The sequence below is a fragment of the Phaethon aethereus genome, assembly GCF_964289735.1.
Source record: "Phaethon aethereus genome assembly, chromosome: 1".
In the NCBI taxonomy this organism is placed as follows: Eukaryota; Metazoa; Chordata; class Aves; order Phaethontiformes; family Phaethontidae; genus Phaethon; species Phaethon aethereus.
Window position 1 is genome coordinate 137,934,525 of NC_138575.1, and position 14,745 is coordinate 137,949,269.

At 40.5% G+C, this 14,745-nt stretch overlaps 1 protein-coding gene across 2 annotated transcripts in view; it reads right to left on the bottom strand.

Moving 5' to 3' along the window:
• FRMPD4 (FERM and PDZ domain containing 4) overlaps positions 1 to 14,745 on the bottom strand; it is a gene marked incomplete at its 5' end in the record, with an annotated part of 327,624 nt that overhangs the window by 103,752 nt on the left and 209,127 nt on the right. For both annotated transcript variants that reach the window (XM_082011525.1, XM_082011524.1), the window contains one exon: positions 14,323 to 14,439. In XM_082011525.1, the coding sequence (XP_081867651.1) occupies positions 14,323 to 14,439 (117 nt within the window). The remainder of the gene's footprint in view (positions 1 to 14,322; positions 14,440 to 14,745) is intronic.

Here is a 14,745-nt window from a genome sequence, read left to right on the forward strand (position 1 = left end):
CACATTTGTTGCTTTTTTACAACATCTTTACTGACGTGGATATTCAGCTAATTATGGATCTCTTCCCCCAGTTCTCAGGTGCACACACATCACTGTAAGGTTTGAGACTTTATAAACCCGAATATAAACCCAGATGATTAAAAATGTCTTCTTTAAAGATGGAACACACTTTTTACAGTTCTTATCTTATTATCAGCAAGCGCCATTGTAAAAATGGAGGAGATATATTTATGTGTGTGCGTGTATCTCTCTCTCATACTCACATGCAACTCTATGACATCATGCTGAACCTTGAAACTGGTGCTGTTATAAGGAAATAAACACTCCTGGCTTTCTCTGCCTCTCTCTCCTCTTCCTCTGAGTTTCTGCCCTGAGAACCCCCCTTAGTCTCATATACATCCACATTTAGCTCTCCAGTAAAAAACAAGAATTTTCACATTTATTGAAAGTGGTAGCCTATCTGTAACATAGTCATTAGACCACCTGTACCTGCTGCCTTGCACAGTTATACGAAAGTAATTTTAAAGTAGCAAAGTCAGATGCCAGTAGCAGTTTAGCTGTTGCACCAGAGAGATCAGCCTCAGCTGTAAAACCTGCTGGAGAAGCCAAATAAATTTTCAGATAGTCCATGCTGAGGTTTATGATAAACTGAGAATGGCAGGCAGTCCAAGTAACTTAAAAGCTCAGCAGGGAATGCCTATTGGTTTCTCTTCCACATAGCACAAACATTTGTGCTGTATTCTATGTAAATCTAGCCAAAGCCTCTACAGAAAATCACTTTTCTATCATTAATATTTACATGAAAACATCATCATGACTTTCAAATATGGCACAGCACTTAGCCTGGCAACATGTGGATTGCTTAGCTTTTTAATTTGTCACTGAATGGTAGTTACAAAAAAAATCACATGGAATTCTTAAGGTTTTATACAGACTTGCAGAGAAGAGGATGGCAGTAAATCTCTCCTTGAAAAAATCACTTAATCTTACTATACTCCAGCATTGCAATCAAAAATGAGAATAAAGACAATGTCTTCCTAGCATCTGCTAATTAAAATAGAACCACCAAGCAGACAAGGATCACAATTTTATGTGGCAGACTTCATGTGCTGCTGTAGCATAAAAACAAAAAAACCCAACCACCAAACCCATGATTTTTTGAGCAAGGTTGTCTGAAGATTCAGCTGGTGAATTCTTTAAATTTGAGCACAAAATCAAATCACAGTAACAGTAAGCTAAGAGCCACTGTTTTAGGCTGCCAGATCCCAAGTGTGGGGAGTCGTAACATCCTTTCTCTCCAAGGATGTCAGGGAAACGCCAGTTGACTCTGAGTACAGCTTGCCAACGAAGCAGCTTATGGAAAAGGAACAAGCCAACCCAACCAAGCTTCCCACTCTGAGCAACTCCACAGAAAGCCTTGTCCTGTCACTCTCCCTAACGGCGTACAGGCTTTCGGCGCAGGGCTCAATTGCCTATGCAAGTCACACAGGATAGGCTGGAAAAGCAGCTGTGCAGCTATTACACATTATGTTCAGGTGATAGGGTTCCTCCTTCAGGAGCTGTATTCCTGAAGGCTCACGCCACGAAAGCAGCTGGTCTTATGATATGCCCATTAGTTTGCACTTGCTTTAATTAATTCTAGTTGGGAAACTAACAGGACTGTTTTTAAATGGAGTTTGAGGATACTGATGTTTGGATTCCCCTGCCCAGGTATTGTTCGATGCCTTTCGGAAACTTCTGGCCAGTCATGGTGTGACACCCTGGGGAACCAAGTCCTTTTCAAGACCTAGCCACAATCCTGGCCCATGTCTGAAGGTGTGTAACCCCCCATTTTTTTATACCTATGTTTTAACTAAAAAGATTCCTGACTGGCAAGTTGAGACTTTTCAGTGCGCAAAACCAATGTTGTACTAATCTTTTTTATGGTTTCCTTTTCAAAGGTAGACCACTACCTCATCATTCCCTAGTACGCTGTTAAAAGGGCGGAACATGCATTTTAATAGGATGCTGGCAGCAGAAATCATGCAACAAAATCCCTAAATGTCATTACTATGAGCTGCCAAAATCAGCCCCTTGTGGCCCAAAACAAAGTATCTTTTATCAGTATAGCTTTTTGCCCAGTCTCTGCTGTCCAGCTCAAGGCACTAACTGGATTAAACAAAAACAATAAGAACAGCAGCAAAAAGAAAACACTGTACAAAAGGGATTATAAGCATGAAGAGAAGCAGAAAGTACCCCTCTAGACTCCAGAAAAAAAACTGTGGTGTTCCCACCTGATCAAGCCCCGGTACAGCACTATCTAATACAGCACTCCTAAGAAAATGTCTCCTATATCTCATAAGCCATTTCTGGAGAAACCTCTCCCATATATCCCTGACTTTTATAGAATCATAGAATCTTTAGGTTGAAGGGGACCTTTTGAAGTCATCTAGTCCAACCCCCCTGCGATGAGCAGGGACATCTTCAACTAGACAGGTTGCTCAGAGCCCAGTCTAACCTGACCTTTACTGTTTCCAGGGATGGGGCATCTACCACCTCTCTGGGCAACATGTGCCAGTGTTTCATCACCCTCATTGTGAAAAATTTCTTCCTTAGACATAGTCAAAATCTGCCCTCTTTTAATTTAAAACCATTACCCCTTGTCCTATTATGGCAACAGGCCCTGCTGAAAAGTCTTCCCCCATCTTTCTTAGAAGCCCCCTTTCCGTACTGGAAGACTGCAATAAGGTCTCCCCAGAGCCTTCTCTTCTCCAGTGTGAACAACCCCAACTCTCTCCGCCTTTCTTCATAGAAGAGGTGTTCCATCCCTCTGATCTTTTTTGTGGCTGTTTTTACCTGACTTTCTGGTTTCACCTTATGTTTCTTCAATACTTCACTACTTCTTCTACGTTTGCTGGATACTTATGCCAGGAGCTAAGTTTTAACAGGGCTTCTGCATTTTTCTATGAAGGAGTGTCACCATAGATACTTCCCATACTCGTTACCTACAAAATGTGCTTGGTGTTAATCTCCTCCTTTAGGAACTTGCTGGATGCAATGATTTTTGGATATAATCGCAGTATTTGTCATTAGTCTTTAACAAAGGCTTTTCATCCCAAGATGCAAAAAACTGAATTGCATCTTAACATGCAAGGAAAGACATTTTAACTTAAAGCTGACAAAACTGCATGTCAGACAACTAGTAAAATTGAAGCAATGTCTTTTTGTAAGAGCAGAGATAAAAAACCTGTCTGTTGCACACCGAGACCTAAGCTTATGTTTGAAATGAGTAGGGAGCCAAAGATGTCAAAGACTGTATAGACTCCCATAATCAAAACCAGACACCAAAATGCACTCTGACAGGTTTGGCAAGTTTTGATTCCCACAGAAAAGGTGCAGTTGTGGGCCCATATACCACCAGGTCTCTTAAAACATTTTTCAAGCAGCAGATCTGCTCTCCAAGGGTGGAAAGCCCATCCTACCCCAAAGAATGAGAACAGCACGATCCCAAGACCAACGTCAGATCAGCAAGCACTGATGGGAAGCATTCAGCTTAATCTCAGCCAGATCTTGTGAGCTCAAAAGACTGACCACATATTCAGGAAGCAGAGGCACCAGAGAGCCTACATCTGGCTAATACAGGATGAACAGCTGCAGATCGTTCACACACTGAAGGCAGCTCACTTCAACTTCTCACAGGTTGACAGAAGAGTGACAGAAGATAGCCTCAAAAATTGGATTTCCTGGGAAAATCAGCACAGCCCAAAACCATCAGCAGGCATTTCTTGGACAGAAGACCTCATGGCTACAACATCCTCCCGATTACACTGAACCAAAGGTAGAGATTGGCTGATAAACCAAAGGCAGAGATTAAGGCTCCCAGTTTAGACCAGATATTTCAGCTTTATGCAGCAGTAAGAGACCCCACCAATGTGATTAGAATACCTCTCCGACAACCGAAAAAAAAGCCAACCTGAAAACAGTAAAACAAGCAAACCCTAAACCACACCACTGAAAGCTGAAAACTCCACATGTCAGCAGATTTGCATCTCCAGTCTTTTTCATAAATACACACAAAAACGCTAGGAATAGAGCCAGAGACAAGCAGAAATACATTAGGATTGATTAATGCATCACCATGTCTTCACTGAATATCAGTGTGCCTGTAACTGTACTGTACACTGTAACTTTATTTGTATATTACACATTAGAAATGTTACTTTGTAGCAGAGCTACAAATAGCGATCTTTCCTCACTACAAAAAAGGAAACAAAAAGTTGACTTAAAAATTAAAAGCAAAATGGCATTATTACTCTGTTAAATTTCTTAAGATATGGCAAAGTTTTTCCATGCTATTTGTATCCCAAATAATACTCATGTCCAGGTTTTTATTATGAAATGCTAAATAAATCCCATGAGCAAACACTTATTCATATCTGTCTGCTGAGTTCCTATTTGTAATTCCAGCTAATTACTTCCCCTGTCAGGAAAATATTCTCTAAAGTCCCAAGGTGCCACACAAGTACTTCAATCTCTTTTGTTTTACATCTCCCAGCGTTCGCTACAGAAAATGTAACTTCATTTGGCTACTGCTGGAAGAGTAAGAAACTTGAAATAATCTCTGCACCGTCAGCAGGTCTTTACCTTATGTGCTTAATCCCTGTTACCATGGTGATATTTAATTGCGCAGCCACACAGTTTGATTGGTTTATTTTACATTGAAGATTTTCTGTGGAACGGCACAGGATCCTACAGAACATTAGCTAAACGGCTTTCAAAATATTGCAGTGAGTCATGTTGTTGCCAGTGACTAGATTAATTTGAGTTCAGTTAAACTATTTCTTCACCTTAATCTTATATATATGTGACAACATAACTAATATGAGAATTTTTAGCACTATATTTCAGAGATGAGCATTTTGAGTATAATTAAGCGGTATTTTATTGCAAGAAGGGCAATTAAAACCTAAATGAGAATTAAAATTCGGTAAGCTTTTGTTGGTAGTATTATTTGTCTTTCTAAAACAAATTACCTTGCTGTTCTACAACAACAATCTAGAAACTTTTACAGTAGGCTTATACTTGGTTTTCTTTATAGGAAACTGTAAATATATTAATATGACAGAAATTAAGCCAAAAGGATAAATACAGTTTCTTCAGTGCTGGCTTTCCTATACGTCAGCGTGCAGTTCCTTCATATATGAATGACTGCTGGAAAGGCACCATCAATATGGTATTTCCTGGCACAGCTTAACATATTGGATAACTTGTTTTAAATTCAGTACATACACTATGATGAACTGGTGTACTTCAACTGCCCTATTTAAACAGCAACAATATACTGTGCTAATTCTCACCCCTTTTTTCTGCTTTGTGACCCAGCTCCAGCGCATTTTTTTCTTAGTGCCGTAACTGAGACTCTTGGGGAAATTTTCACCTAGCCTTTGCTGTGAAAGATCCCAGTTCCATCACCAAGTATCAGACAGCTTTGCCTTATGTATTTTTTCAAGCTTGTGGCCACTAAGGCCCCAGTGTAAAGCCTGCAGGATCCTTCTACCTTTTTGGTGTTCCAGGGGCTGTTTCCCCCTCTTTGTTTTTAAGGACTATCAGCTAGCCCTGTTCTATTTCATATGCAGAGCCTCTGTGCTTGCATCATTGGGGATACCAGTACGTGACTTGAGATAAGAATTACAGTTTCTTAAAAACCACTACCACTCTCCCAACCACCTGTAAGGCTTTGCAGAACCAGAACTTGATGCTTTTAATCCCAGTTCTGTAGGGATCGCACTCTGTTTTACAAGAGAGATGTTTGAAAAAGCAGACTCCGACTGGGGCTAGCATTCTCACACAAACTGTTTACAGGAATTAATTTGTTTTACGCTCCTGGGAAGGGTTGCTTGGTGTACCAAAGATTTACATGCTGTAATGCACTGATGAGATGCTGTTATGCCATATGAAACATCTAGCCAGAAGCGTGTGAACTCCAAGAGTAACGAGCATTTCATCTTCTCACCTCCGTACAGTGTGACCCTGGGTTAGGATACCTTGATTTTTCTTTTCTATACAGGTTCTGTTCCAGTTTTATCCTGCTTCCGAATCCACCTTCAAACACAGAAGAGTAACGGTTTTCAGGATGCAATACTTCTCTGAATTTCATGACATCCCATCCAGTTTTCATTTGGAGAAGACACTGGAGACTAGATCAGACACACTGACTTTTCTATAGCAGAGGCCCAAAGTACATGATTTCATGTACTCCACTTAGGTACAATTACATCCAGGCAACCCGAAGCTAAAGACTGAGCAAAAGCTTCTTCTCTTCCAGTTAGTCTCACCCACATTCATACCTTCTTGTGTAACTCCCCTCACCTTTCCGGTGTGAGGAATCCTCTTGGTTCAGCATGTGATGGTTGCACATGTGTGCAGAGAGGACTTGGAGAGGGCAAGCCGGCAGATAGGGAAGGAGCCATGCTGCTGTGGCCAGCTCCTGAGTTACTTCACACCAACTGGCTTAGGTACAGCTGCCTTACAATGCAATGAATTCTCAATTTTTCCATGCTTTAGCTAAAATAAAATAACCCCACAAACCAGCATCTCCTTGCTATTATTCCCTCCACTATAACAATGATTTATACCAGTCAATATTAACATAATTTACTCTGTCGTATTTATGCCTGCCATATTTATGGCTAGAGCAACAGTTCTCTGTGAAGGAAGGATGACCGTTAAATCATCTTCTCTTTTCAGGAGGTTGAGCTGATTTAGCAATACTTTCTTTTTCACCATATGCCCGAGTTGCCTCCAGGCAGACCACTGACACAAACAGGTTACTATATAATTTTCCTTCTTCTCCTTTCTAATTATTTAGGTTTGCTTTAAACAGTCACTTGTGTTTGTGTGTCCCTGCTGTTCTTCATCTCTTCTAACCCCACTCCCCCTTCCACCATACGATCCTGTCCTTGAGCAGGTCAAACCCTCAGCAACAGAAAGCAAATCTGTATGCAGTCTGGAAGGAGCACAGTAGCACTCTTTCTCTAATAGCACACTATTCATATCAAGAGTCCGTATTAGTGACAAGGGAATTTAAAAAAAAAGGAGAGAGAGAAAAAACAAGAATTGCCATACCAATCAGACCTGTTATCCGCCTGGTCCAGTATCCTGTCTCTGACAGCACTCGGTACCCACTTCAGAGGAAGGTGCAAGAAACCTTGTAATTATAGAATAACCTGATTAATACAGGAAGTTTCGTCCTAGCCCTAGGCAGTCAGCAGCTGACTCACCCGCTTGTCTGAAACACAAGATTTTATATCTGCTCTAATTTTTTTTTTTTTAATCCGATGTAATTTAATAGTGGAAGTCTCATTACAAATGTACATTGCAAATGTACATTTGAATCCTATGAAGCATTTTGGGCTTTACTGTAACCTGTAGCTGAGAGTTCTATTTGCTAATTATATAGGTTGTACTATTTTTATCACTGTTAAACTGCCTGCCATTCAATCTCATTGGATGTCCCTTTTAGGGATGTGGGAATAAGTGGGCCAGAGAGCGTGATTCTACTGCCTCTTCCCTCGGTGTCTCATCTGGGAGCGGAGATGCCCGAAGAGGCACACCGCAGTCGGCCTTTGGCTTGAGGCATTATCCGGGTGTAGAGACTGCCTTCATCCACGTTCCTACCCTGAATCAGAAGAAGTTCGACACCCTGCGTCAGCACAAGTGCTCTCACGGGGGACGGAGCAGCAGCAGCGGTGTTGCTCATATTTTTGCGAATGCCACATAAATCCTCCAGTGAATCTAGTCAACGTTGTTTCTCTACTTACAGATCAAAGAACGTAATTCATTCAATAAAGTGCTATATAACATCATATCTACAGGGCAGAAGATGGCTCCTGTGGCTTCAAACTTTCATTATGGCCTTATGTAGTACTGTAGTCTTAAGGTACAAATAATAGCAACCTTTTCAAAACCCAGGAAGATGAACAGCACAGTAACAATAATCAAGGCTTTCACTGTATTTTTTATCCTTTGATTGTTTTCAGAATCTTCCAATGGAGCAAACTCCAGAGAAATATTCTGAGAAAAGACTAACCTACCAATAGGCGTGTACAACCTACAGAACACACGGACAAGAAGGTTGTAGTAAGGCTAGACATACCAAGAGAAAAAAAAAAAAAAGCTGAATGGTCTGATCTTCTTCTGTGCTTATTTATTTTGAATTAAACTGATTAGCAGGCTGTGAGCCTCAGTTTTGCATCTGGTATAAATTAGTGGCCCTTAATAAGCAGGATGCTTGCTTGATATGCCATTAATATCATCAATGATTGTGTTCTGTCATTCCATACTGCTGGCCAGCTATGAGAACGGGGTATACAAAGGAGGACCACGCAGGCCAGACAGGATGCATGCAACACGCATAGAGGCACTCCACCTTTCAGAAAACATGAATGAGTTTCCTCTTCTAAAACACAGCAAACACTGAAAGAGTAAGATGAAGACTACGAAAGAAAATTTAGGTAAGTATTTGAGAATAGAAGAATATAATGACACTGCTGTATTGTAAAGAAATATTGTACTGTGTATGCTTTGAGAATTTAGGATGTTGTGAGCTATGTTAGCTACCAAAGAACACAAACACATTATCTCTGTTTTATGTATGGGGAAAAAGCTAACATTCAAGAATTTCATGTTTCAGTAATAGCACAGCTACTAGGCCAACCAAGGACAAGCAAAATGTAATGATTTCACAAGCCAAAAATCATGGAGCTGATTTTACATTCAGGGTAACATACCTTAAAGGAAAAAATTAAGTTTGCCAGATACACCTGGAAGAAATCTGGAAGAATTCAGTGTTACTAAATACAAAAACACCAGTGAAAAACAATAGCAGGTGCCCAAGATATCAAAATACGGTGTGGCATGTTTCAACTAGTGTAGCAACCATGACATACTAACATAACAAGATTTGATAAGATGAGTAGGTCTCTCCCAGCTCTGCTGTACACTCTGGAGACTGACCTGTGCTTTCAAGCCAAGCAGAAATGCTGCAGGCTTTGACCTCTGTGTGTGCTGCCTTTTATTTCATGCCTGGGGTCACAGCTGTTTTCTCAGTTTGTTCCAGACTGGAGCACAGAAGCAAGCTAATATGCATGAAGTACAGATGGTCTGGGTCCTTGGAGTGAAATAGGGAGCAAACCAAACTGGTAACACAGACAGAGTCATCCTCTCTGAGGCAATAGCAAGAGTTAAAGTAAATATAATCAATAGAACATCTTGCAAACAAGGATATGGCAATAAGCTGACCTAACAGACCGCTCTGAAAAATTATCTTAAGAGCGTAATAACTACACCTTACTGGGACCACTGTTGCTTTGAGTCCACTTGCGAAGGGCTACACTTTCTTTCAGTTAATCTGATTTCACATTCTCTGGTCTTTATTTGAATGATAGAAGCCAGATCCACAAAAATACCAAGTACCTATTATCTTAGGAATTAAATAGGAATCAAAAGGGTATGACTTTTGTGGCAGCAAACGTTGCTTCAACTTGCACTTTAGAGTGCAGTTGTAGGGCAGCTTAAGCCGACACAAGTCTGTTGCAACCTTGTTCCCACATCAGTCATGTATTTCAGTGTGTCACTCATCCCGGCATTAGCCATGTTCTGAGCAGGAGGTTGGACCAGCTGACCTTCAGAGGATTCCCCCATGCTAAACTATTTTGCAACTCTACCAGACCATGTGGAGGACTGACTCAGGGAGCTAAACCGACATAAAATTCATGGCTTTCTCTGTAGGGTTGATTTTTTATTAGCTTTTGCCAGTTTATTTCCCTCTATCAACTCCCCTCCAGGTCTGACAAGCAGCAAGACTGACACAAAAGAAAGGGCAAAAACGTATAGGTCTGAAAATCTGTACGACTGTAGCAGTGGCAACGTAGGCAAGCCAAAATTGCCATGAGGCTAAACCCTGTGTGGACAAAATCAGCCAAAACATTCCTGCTTTGCATGCTAACTCCACAAAACCCTACACTTACATCAAATACATTTTTAATAAGCTTCATGTTTGGATTCAAATTAGCATTACAGAAATTTCTCATAATCATATACTAGATGGCATATATAATAAATGCAAAGAAAACAGGGCTTTAAAATGGTTAAATATACACTGAAAACTATTTCATATTAAAGACACAGCTTAATACAGCTTGTGCAGTACAGAACATGCTGGAAGAATACTAGATGATTGCCATCCTCCCATGCTGAAATGTATTACTTATCTCATAAGGCTATTTCAAGTAAAAGTGGCAAGTTAAAAGGGAGTGGGTGAAGTTCTGAAACTTTAATTTACCATGGCCTAAACTTAAGAAAAAGTATTTTAGAGGTTTACAAAATGATGCTGGTTGTGCCATATGTACAGAACAGATAATGAATTGATAGTGACATCTCAAAATGTTTTGATAAAAGGCTCTTCTTGCACTTTTACAAAAGTACTACCTGGCAATGGAAGCTGCCCCTGATTAGCTCAGGCCATACGGGCTTTCAGTGGTTTGAAAGAAACCAAATTTGCTTCAGCAGAGAGAATAAACATCTCTTCCCATTCATCCTTAAAGCATTTGCACCAACACTATATATCATCATCTACCTGGACTTGTGCAAAGCATTTGACACTGTCTCACATGACGTCCTCGTCTCTAAATTGGGGAGTCATGGATTTGATGGATGAACCACTCGGTGGATAAGGAATTGGCTGGATTGTCACAATCAAAGAGTCGCTGTCAATGCCTTAATGTCCAGGTAAAGAACAGTGAAGACTGGCGTTCCTCAGTGGTCAGTAGTAGGACTGGCACCATTTAACATCTTTGTTGGTGACATGGACAATGGGATCAAGTGCACCCTCAGCAAGTTTGCTGATGACACCAGGGCTTGAGAGGTGGGCCTGTGCTCATGAGGTTCAACAAGACCAAGTGCAAGGTCCTCAACTGGGTCAGGGCAATCCCAAGCATAAATACAGGCTGGGCAGAGAATGGATGATCAAAGATGATCAGAGGGCTGGAGCACCTCTCCTACGAAGAAAGGCTGAGAGAGTTGGGGTTCAGCCTGGAGAAGAGAAGGCTCCAGCAACACCTTACAGCGACCTTCCAGTACCTGAAGGTTATGCTACAAGAAAGCTGGAGAGGGATTTTTTACAAGGGCATGTAGTGACAGGAGAAGGGGTAATGGCTTTAAACTCAAAGAGGGTAGATTTAGATTAGATATAAGGAAGAAATTCTTCAGTATGAGGGTGGTGAGGGACTGGAACAGGTTGCCCAGAGAAGCTGTGGATGCCCCATCCCTGGAAGAGTTCAAAGCCAGGTTGAATGGGGCTTTGATCAACCTGGTGTACTGGAAGGTGTCCCTGCCCATGGCAGGGGAGTTGGAATTAGATTACCTTTAAAGGTCCCTTCCAACCCAAACCATTCTATGATTCTATTATAATTACTTTTCATTTTATGAAAAGATTCTCCTGGATTCTCTATTCCTCTCACAATTTCAAAATGACAATATGTCTGCTTGCAGTTGAATGGATATGTACATATGGCACTAAGTAAATTATTTAACTAAAAAGCAGTTAATGTTGCTAAGAATTATGTTATTTGCTTGTACAGAACTCACGCTCACATTTCATTGTGATAATACCTGGTTTATACATCTTTAATCAAAACCGGGTGGAGGATTTGAATTGCTTTTTCTCCTTCAGTGTGATGTAATTTGTTAATCTGTATGGCTATAAAAAGCCTCGGAAACAATACGAAATGCTATCTCGCTGATCTCTCTTCTGCCTTTATTGACATAACTGTCAACAACCATCTCACTATTTCCAGGGAGAAATCCGGGGGTGAAAAATGAAAGAAAGAAAATTAAATAGTATTTTCAGTTATGTAGTTTCATGTAGTTTTTGCAAAAGCAGTTGTTTTGAAAGCCAGAGAGCGCTTTTCCTTGGACAAATAACAGGCACTGTAAGGACAGGTACTATATACCATCACAGAGGAATTTCTGGCAAAGTCACTAGGTCTATTCAGTCTTTGGTCATTCTTCTAAAATGAAGATATATGTCACCTAACTACCCAGTCACGTTGTAGTAGCTACTGGAGCTGACGTTCACTAGTAATGGTGGTCATTCGGTACAGCAGTACACAGTTCTAAATGGTTTCCTGGTTTCATTCAGCTTCTGAAGTTAGTGGCTTTTAATGCATCCCAGGGGACTGCCATTTCATGTAAGATGCATTATTACTCTTGAGACATAGCTGGCGCATGTGTTACAGCAAATGCTGTTGCTTTAAAACATTTGATACAAGGATATGTACTATAACTCACAGTGTGTATGTACATTGTTCAACTTGCACCTAAGACTGCTCAGAGGTATCAGTGGGTAAGAAAGTCTGGCACAAAATATCAAAGACTTCTGCAGTCCAGCTTCCTCGGAGGTCGCATTCTCTCCACCCCTCAAAGCAGCCTATTTTTTTCCCACATAGAGGACTATCCACACGCAGGGAAAAATGCAAGAAAGACCAGGACCCAAAAGAGAACAGAAAGCAGGCATCTTGTAAGAGCATGGGAAAAAACCACAACAACAAAACAACAACCACAACAATAAAAAGCCTAACATGACCTAAGGTATAATTTGGCACTGCCTGTCATGTATTTTTGTTCCTGGATGCAGTTTTCTGCATTTAAGAGAGGGATATGGCACTTAAAGGTACTAAAAGGCAATCCAAAAAATGAACAAAATAAACATTAGCTATTGAGAGTTAGAAAACATTCCCAATTTGCAAAATTAATGAGTACTAATGCACTGCATTTTGTAAGCTGCAGCTGTTTATAGCTATACAACAAGTGCAGCATCCCATTATGTGACCAGTGAGAAAAGAGGAGGAATCAAATGTGATGCCTGTCCTCAGAAGCAGGATATTAAATGTTCAAATGAATCTCAGTCACACAGAGGAGAGCATACTGACAGTCTGCAGAAAAAATGGACACCCAAAGTTTACAGGTCCCTTCACTAACTAGAGTAACAGAAGCAGCAGAGTCATATCTGCACAGTACTTTGGAGGCTCACCTATACTTCTTGACAAGCCTAATTACTTCAGGCAGAAAACCCATGCTAATACAGTTATATTGTGCCTGGCATTCAGCTTCACATTGTCCAGCACTGCACCTGGTGTCTTACAGACATGCAAAGCATGAAAAATACCTGTTCAAGGAAGAAAACAACATTTCAAAGTCAGCTTTAGAGCCCTCATTAACCCAGACAACTTGCTCCAATCTGGACAGGTCTGAAATTGCTATAAATCTTGAAAGCCTGCAGGACACCATGCCACGCTGCTACAAATCTTGCTTTGGCTCCAAAAGCAAATGCCTCCTAGGAAGCCAAACCACACACCCTGGGCAAAGGGGAGAGGAAGAGAAAGCAGAGTAGCAGGGATCCTCGTTCTCATGCCATACAACTCTGGTTTTGCAGATGAAGGACCTTGAGTGAATTAAGGGCTTTTAATGATTAATTTAAAATACGTCTGATCCTCTTAACTTGTTTTAAAAGAAAGCATTGCAACTCTCATATAAGACTTTTTAAAGCATCTACAACTTTCTAATCAGGCTAATAAACATAAAAATGAAATAGCATTTTAAAAAATATCAACTGTTCACATGAGTAGAATCAAAATGCTAGCCTTAAAATGGAATGTAAGCTAAAGCAACTAATGCTGCAAACTGCAAAATCAAGCAGCGGTTCTGATAACTCACCACCATCACCTCTTTTTAGTGACGACGTTCCAAAGCCACATAAGAGTACATTTGCTAGAACAGCAACCTGTATTTTATCCAAGCTACTTAAACTTGATTTTAAAGAATAATTATGCACAGTTTTCACCAGGGGAAAAAAGCCAATTTTGTTTACGACCACATCATCCACATTGACATTTATTTTGCAAACCTTTAAATTCAGAGGTAAAGGACTATGGAAAATCTCTGAATTAGGATATTAACTATAGAGGATCAAAATATAAATTTTTTCATTACCAATATAATGAATATATTAGGCAAACTAAGAGATCTGACATGGCAGAGATGGAGGAGAATTGTTAGTCTCAGTCAGAACTGACCTTTTGCCTCATTCTTTAAACACAGCACTTTTTTTTTGTTAATGACTTTTGTTGCAATTTCTCAACGAATTACAGGCTCTCATATTATCAGCATTTTCCTGAAAATTAACTGTGTGGGGCTGAAGCAGGAATTAGGATTCCAAGGAGATACAGTTAAGAGCAGGGCTGCAGTGCTGTGCTCTAGACTGCACAGCTCACAGTGCACACTTACTTGATGAAGTAGTCTCTTCCATCTCTGTTTGCCGTCATCTCCCATCCATATGGTGTCCCCTGGTTCAAGCTCCAGGTCCCTGAAGGGTGAGGCCAGCCTGAAGACTTGTTCCTGTGGCTGCAAGTGTGGAACCCGGGGAGAAAAAGAGAAAGGAAAAAAAAAGAAAAAAAAAGTGATTTGTCTGTTGTATTTATTCTTCTGATTTACTTATTCCACATTCATTTGGCATCTGCATGGTTTCAAAGTTGTGAAATTTGCAGCCAAAACCCAGGCAAATGAAAACAGGTTAGCAGGCCTACTTACATTTGTCATATTCTCCCAGTAAGTGGAAAGACACACTGTCACTTCTAATGGTCTTTGAGCCCAAGCCTTTGGCAGGTGAATCAGTCCCACATCCACAGTTCTCATTTTCAGCAGTTTTCA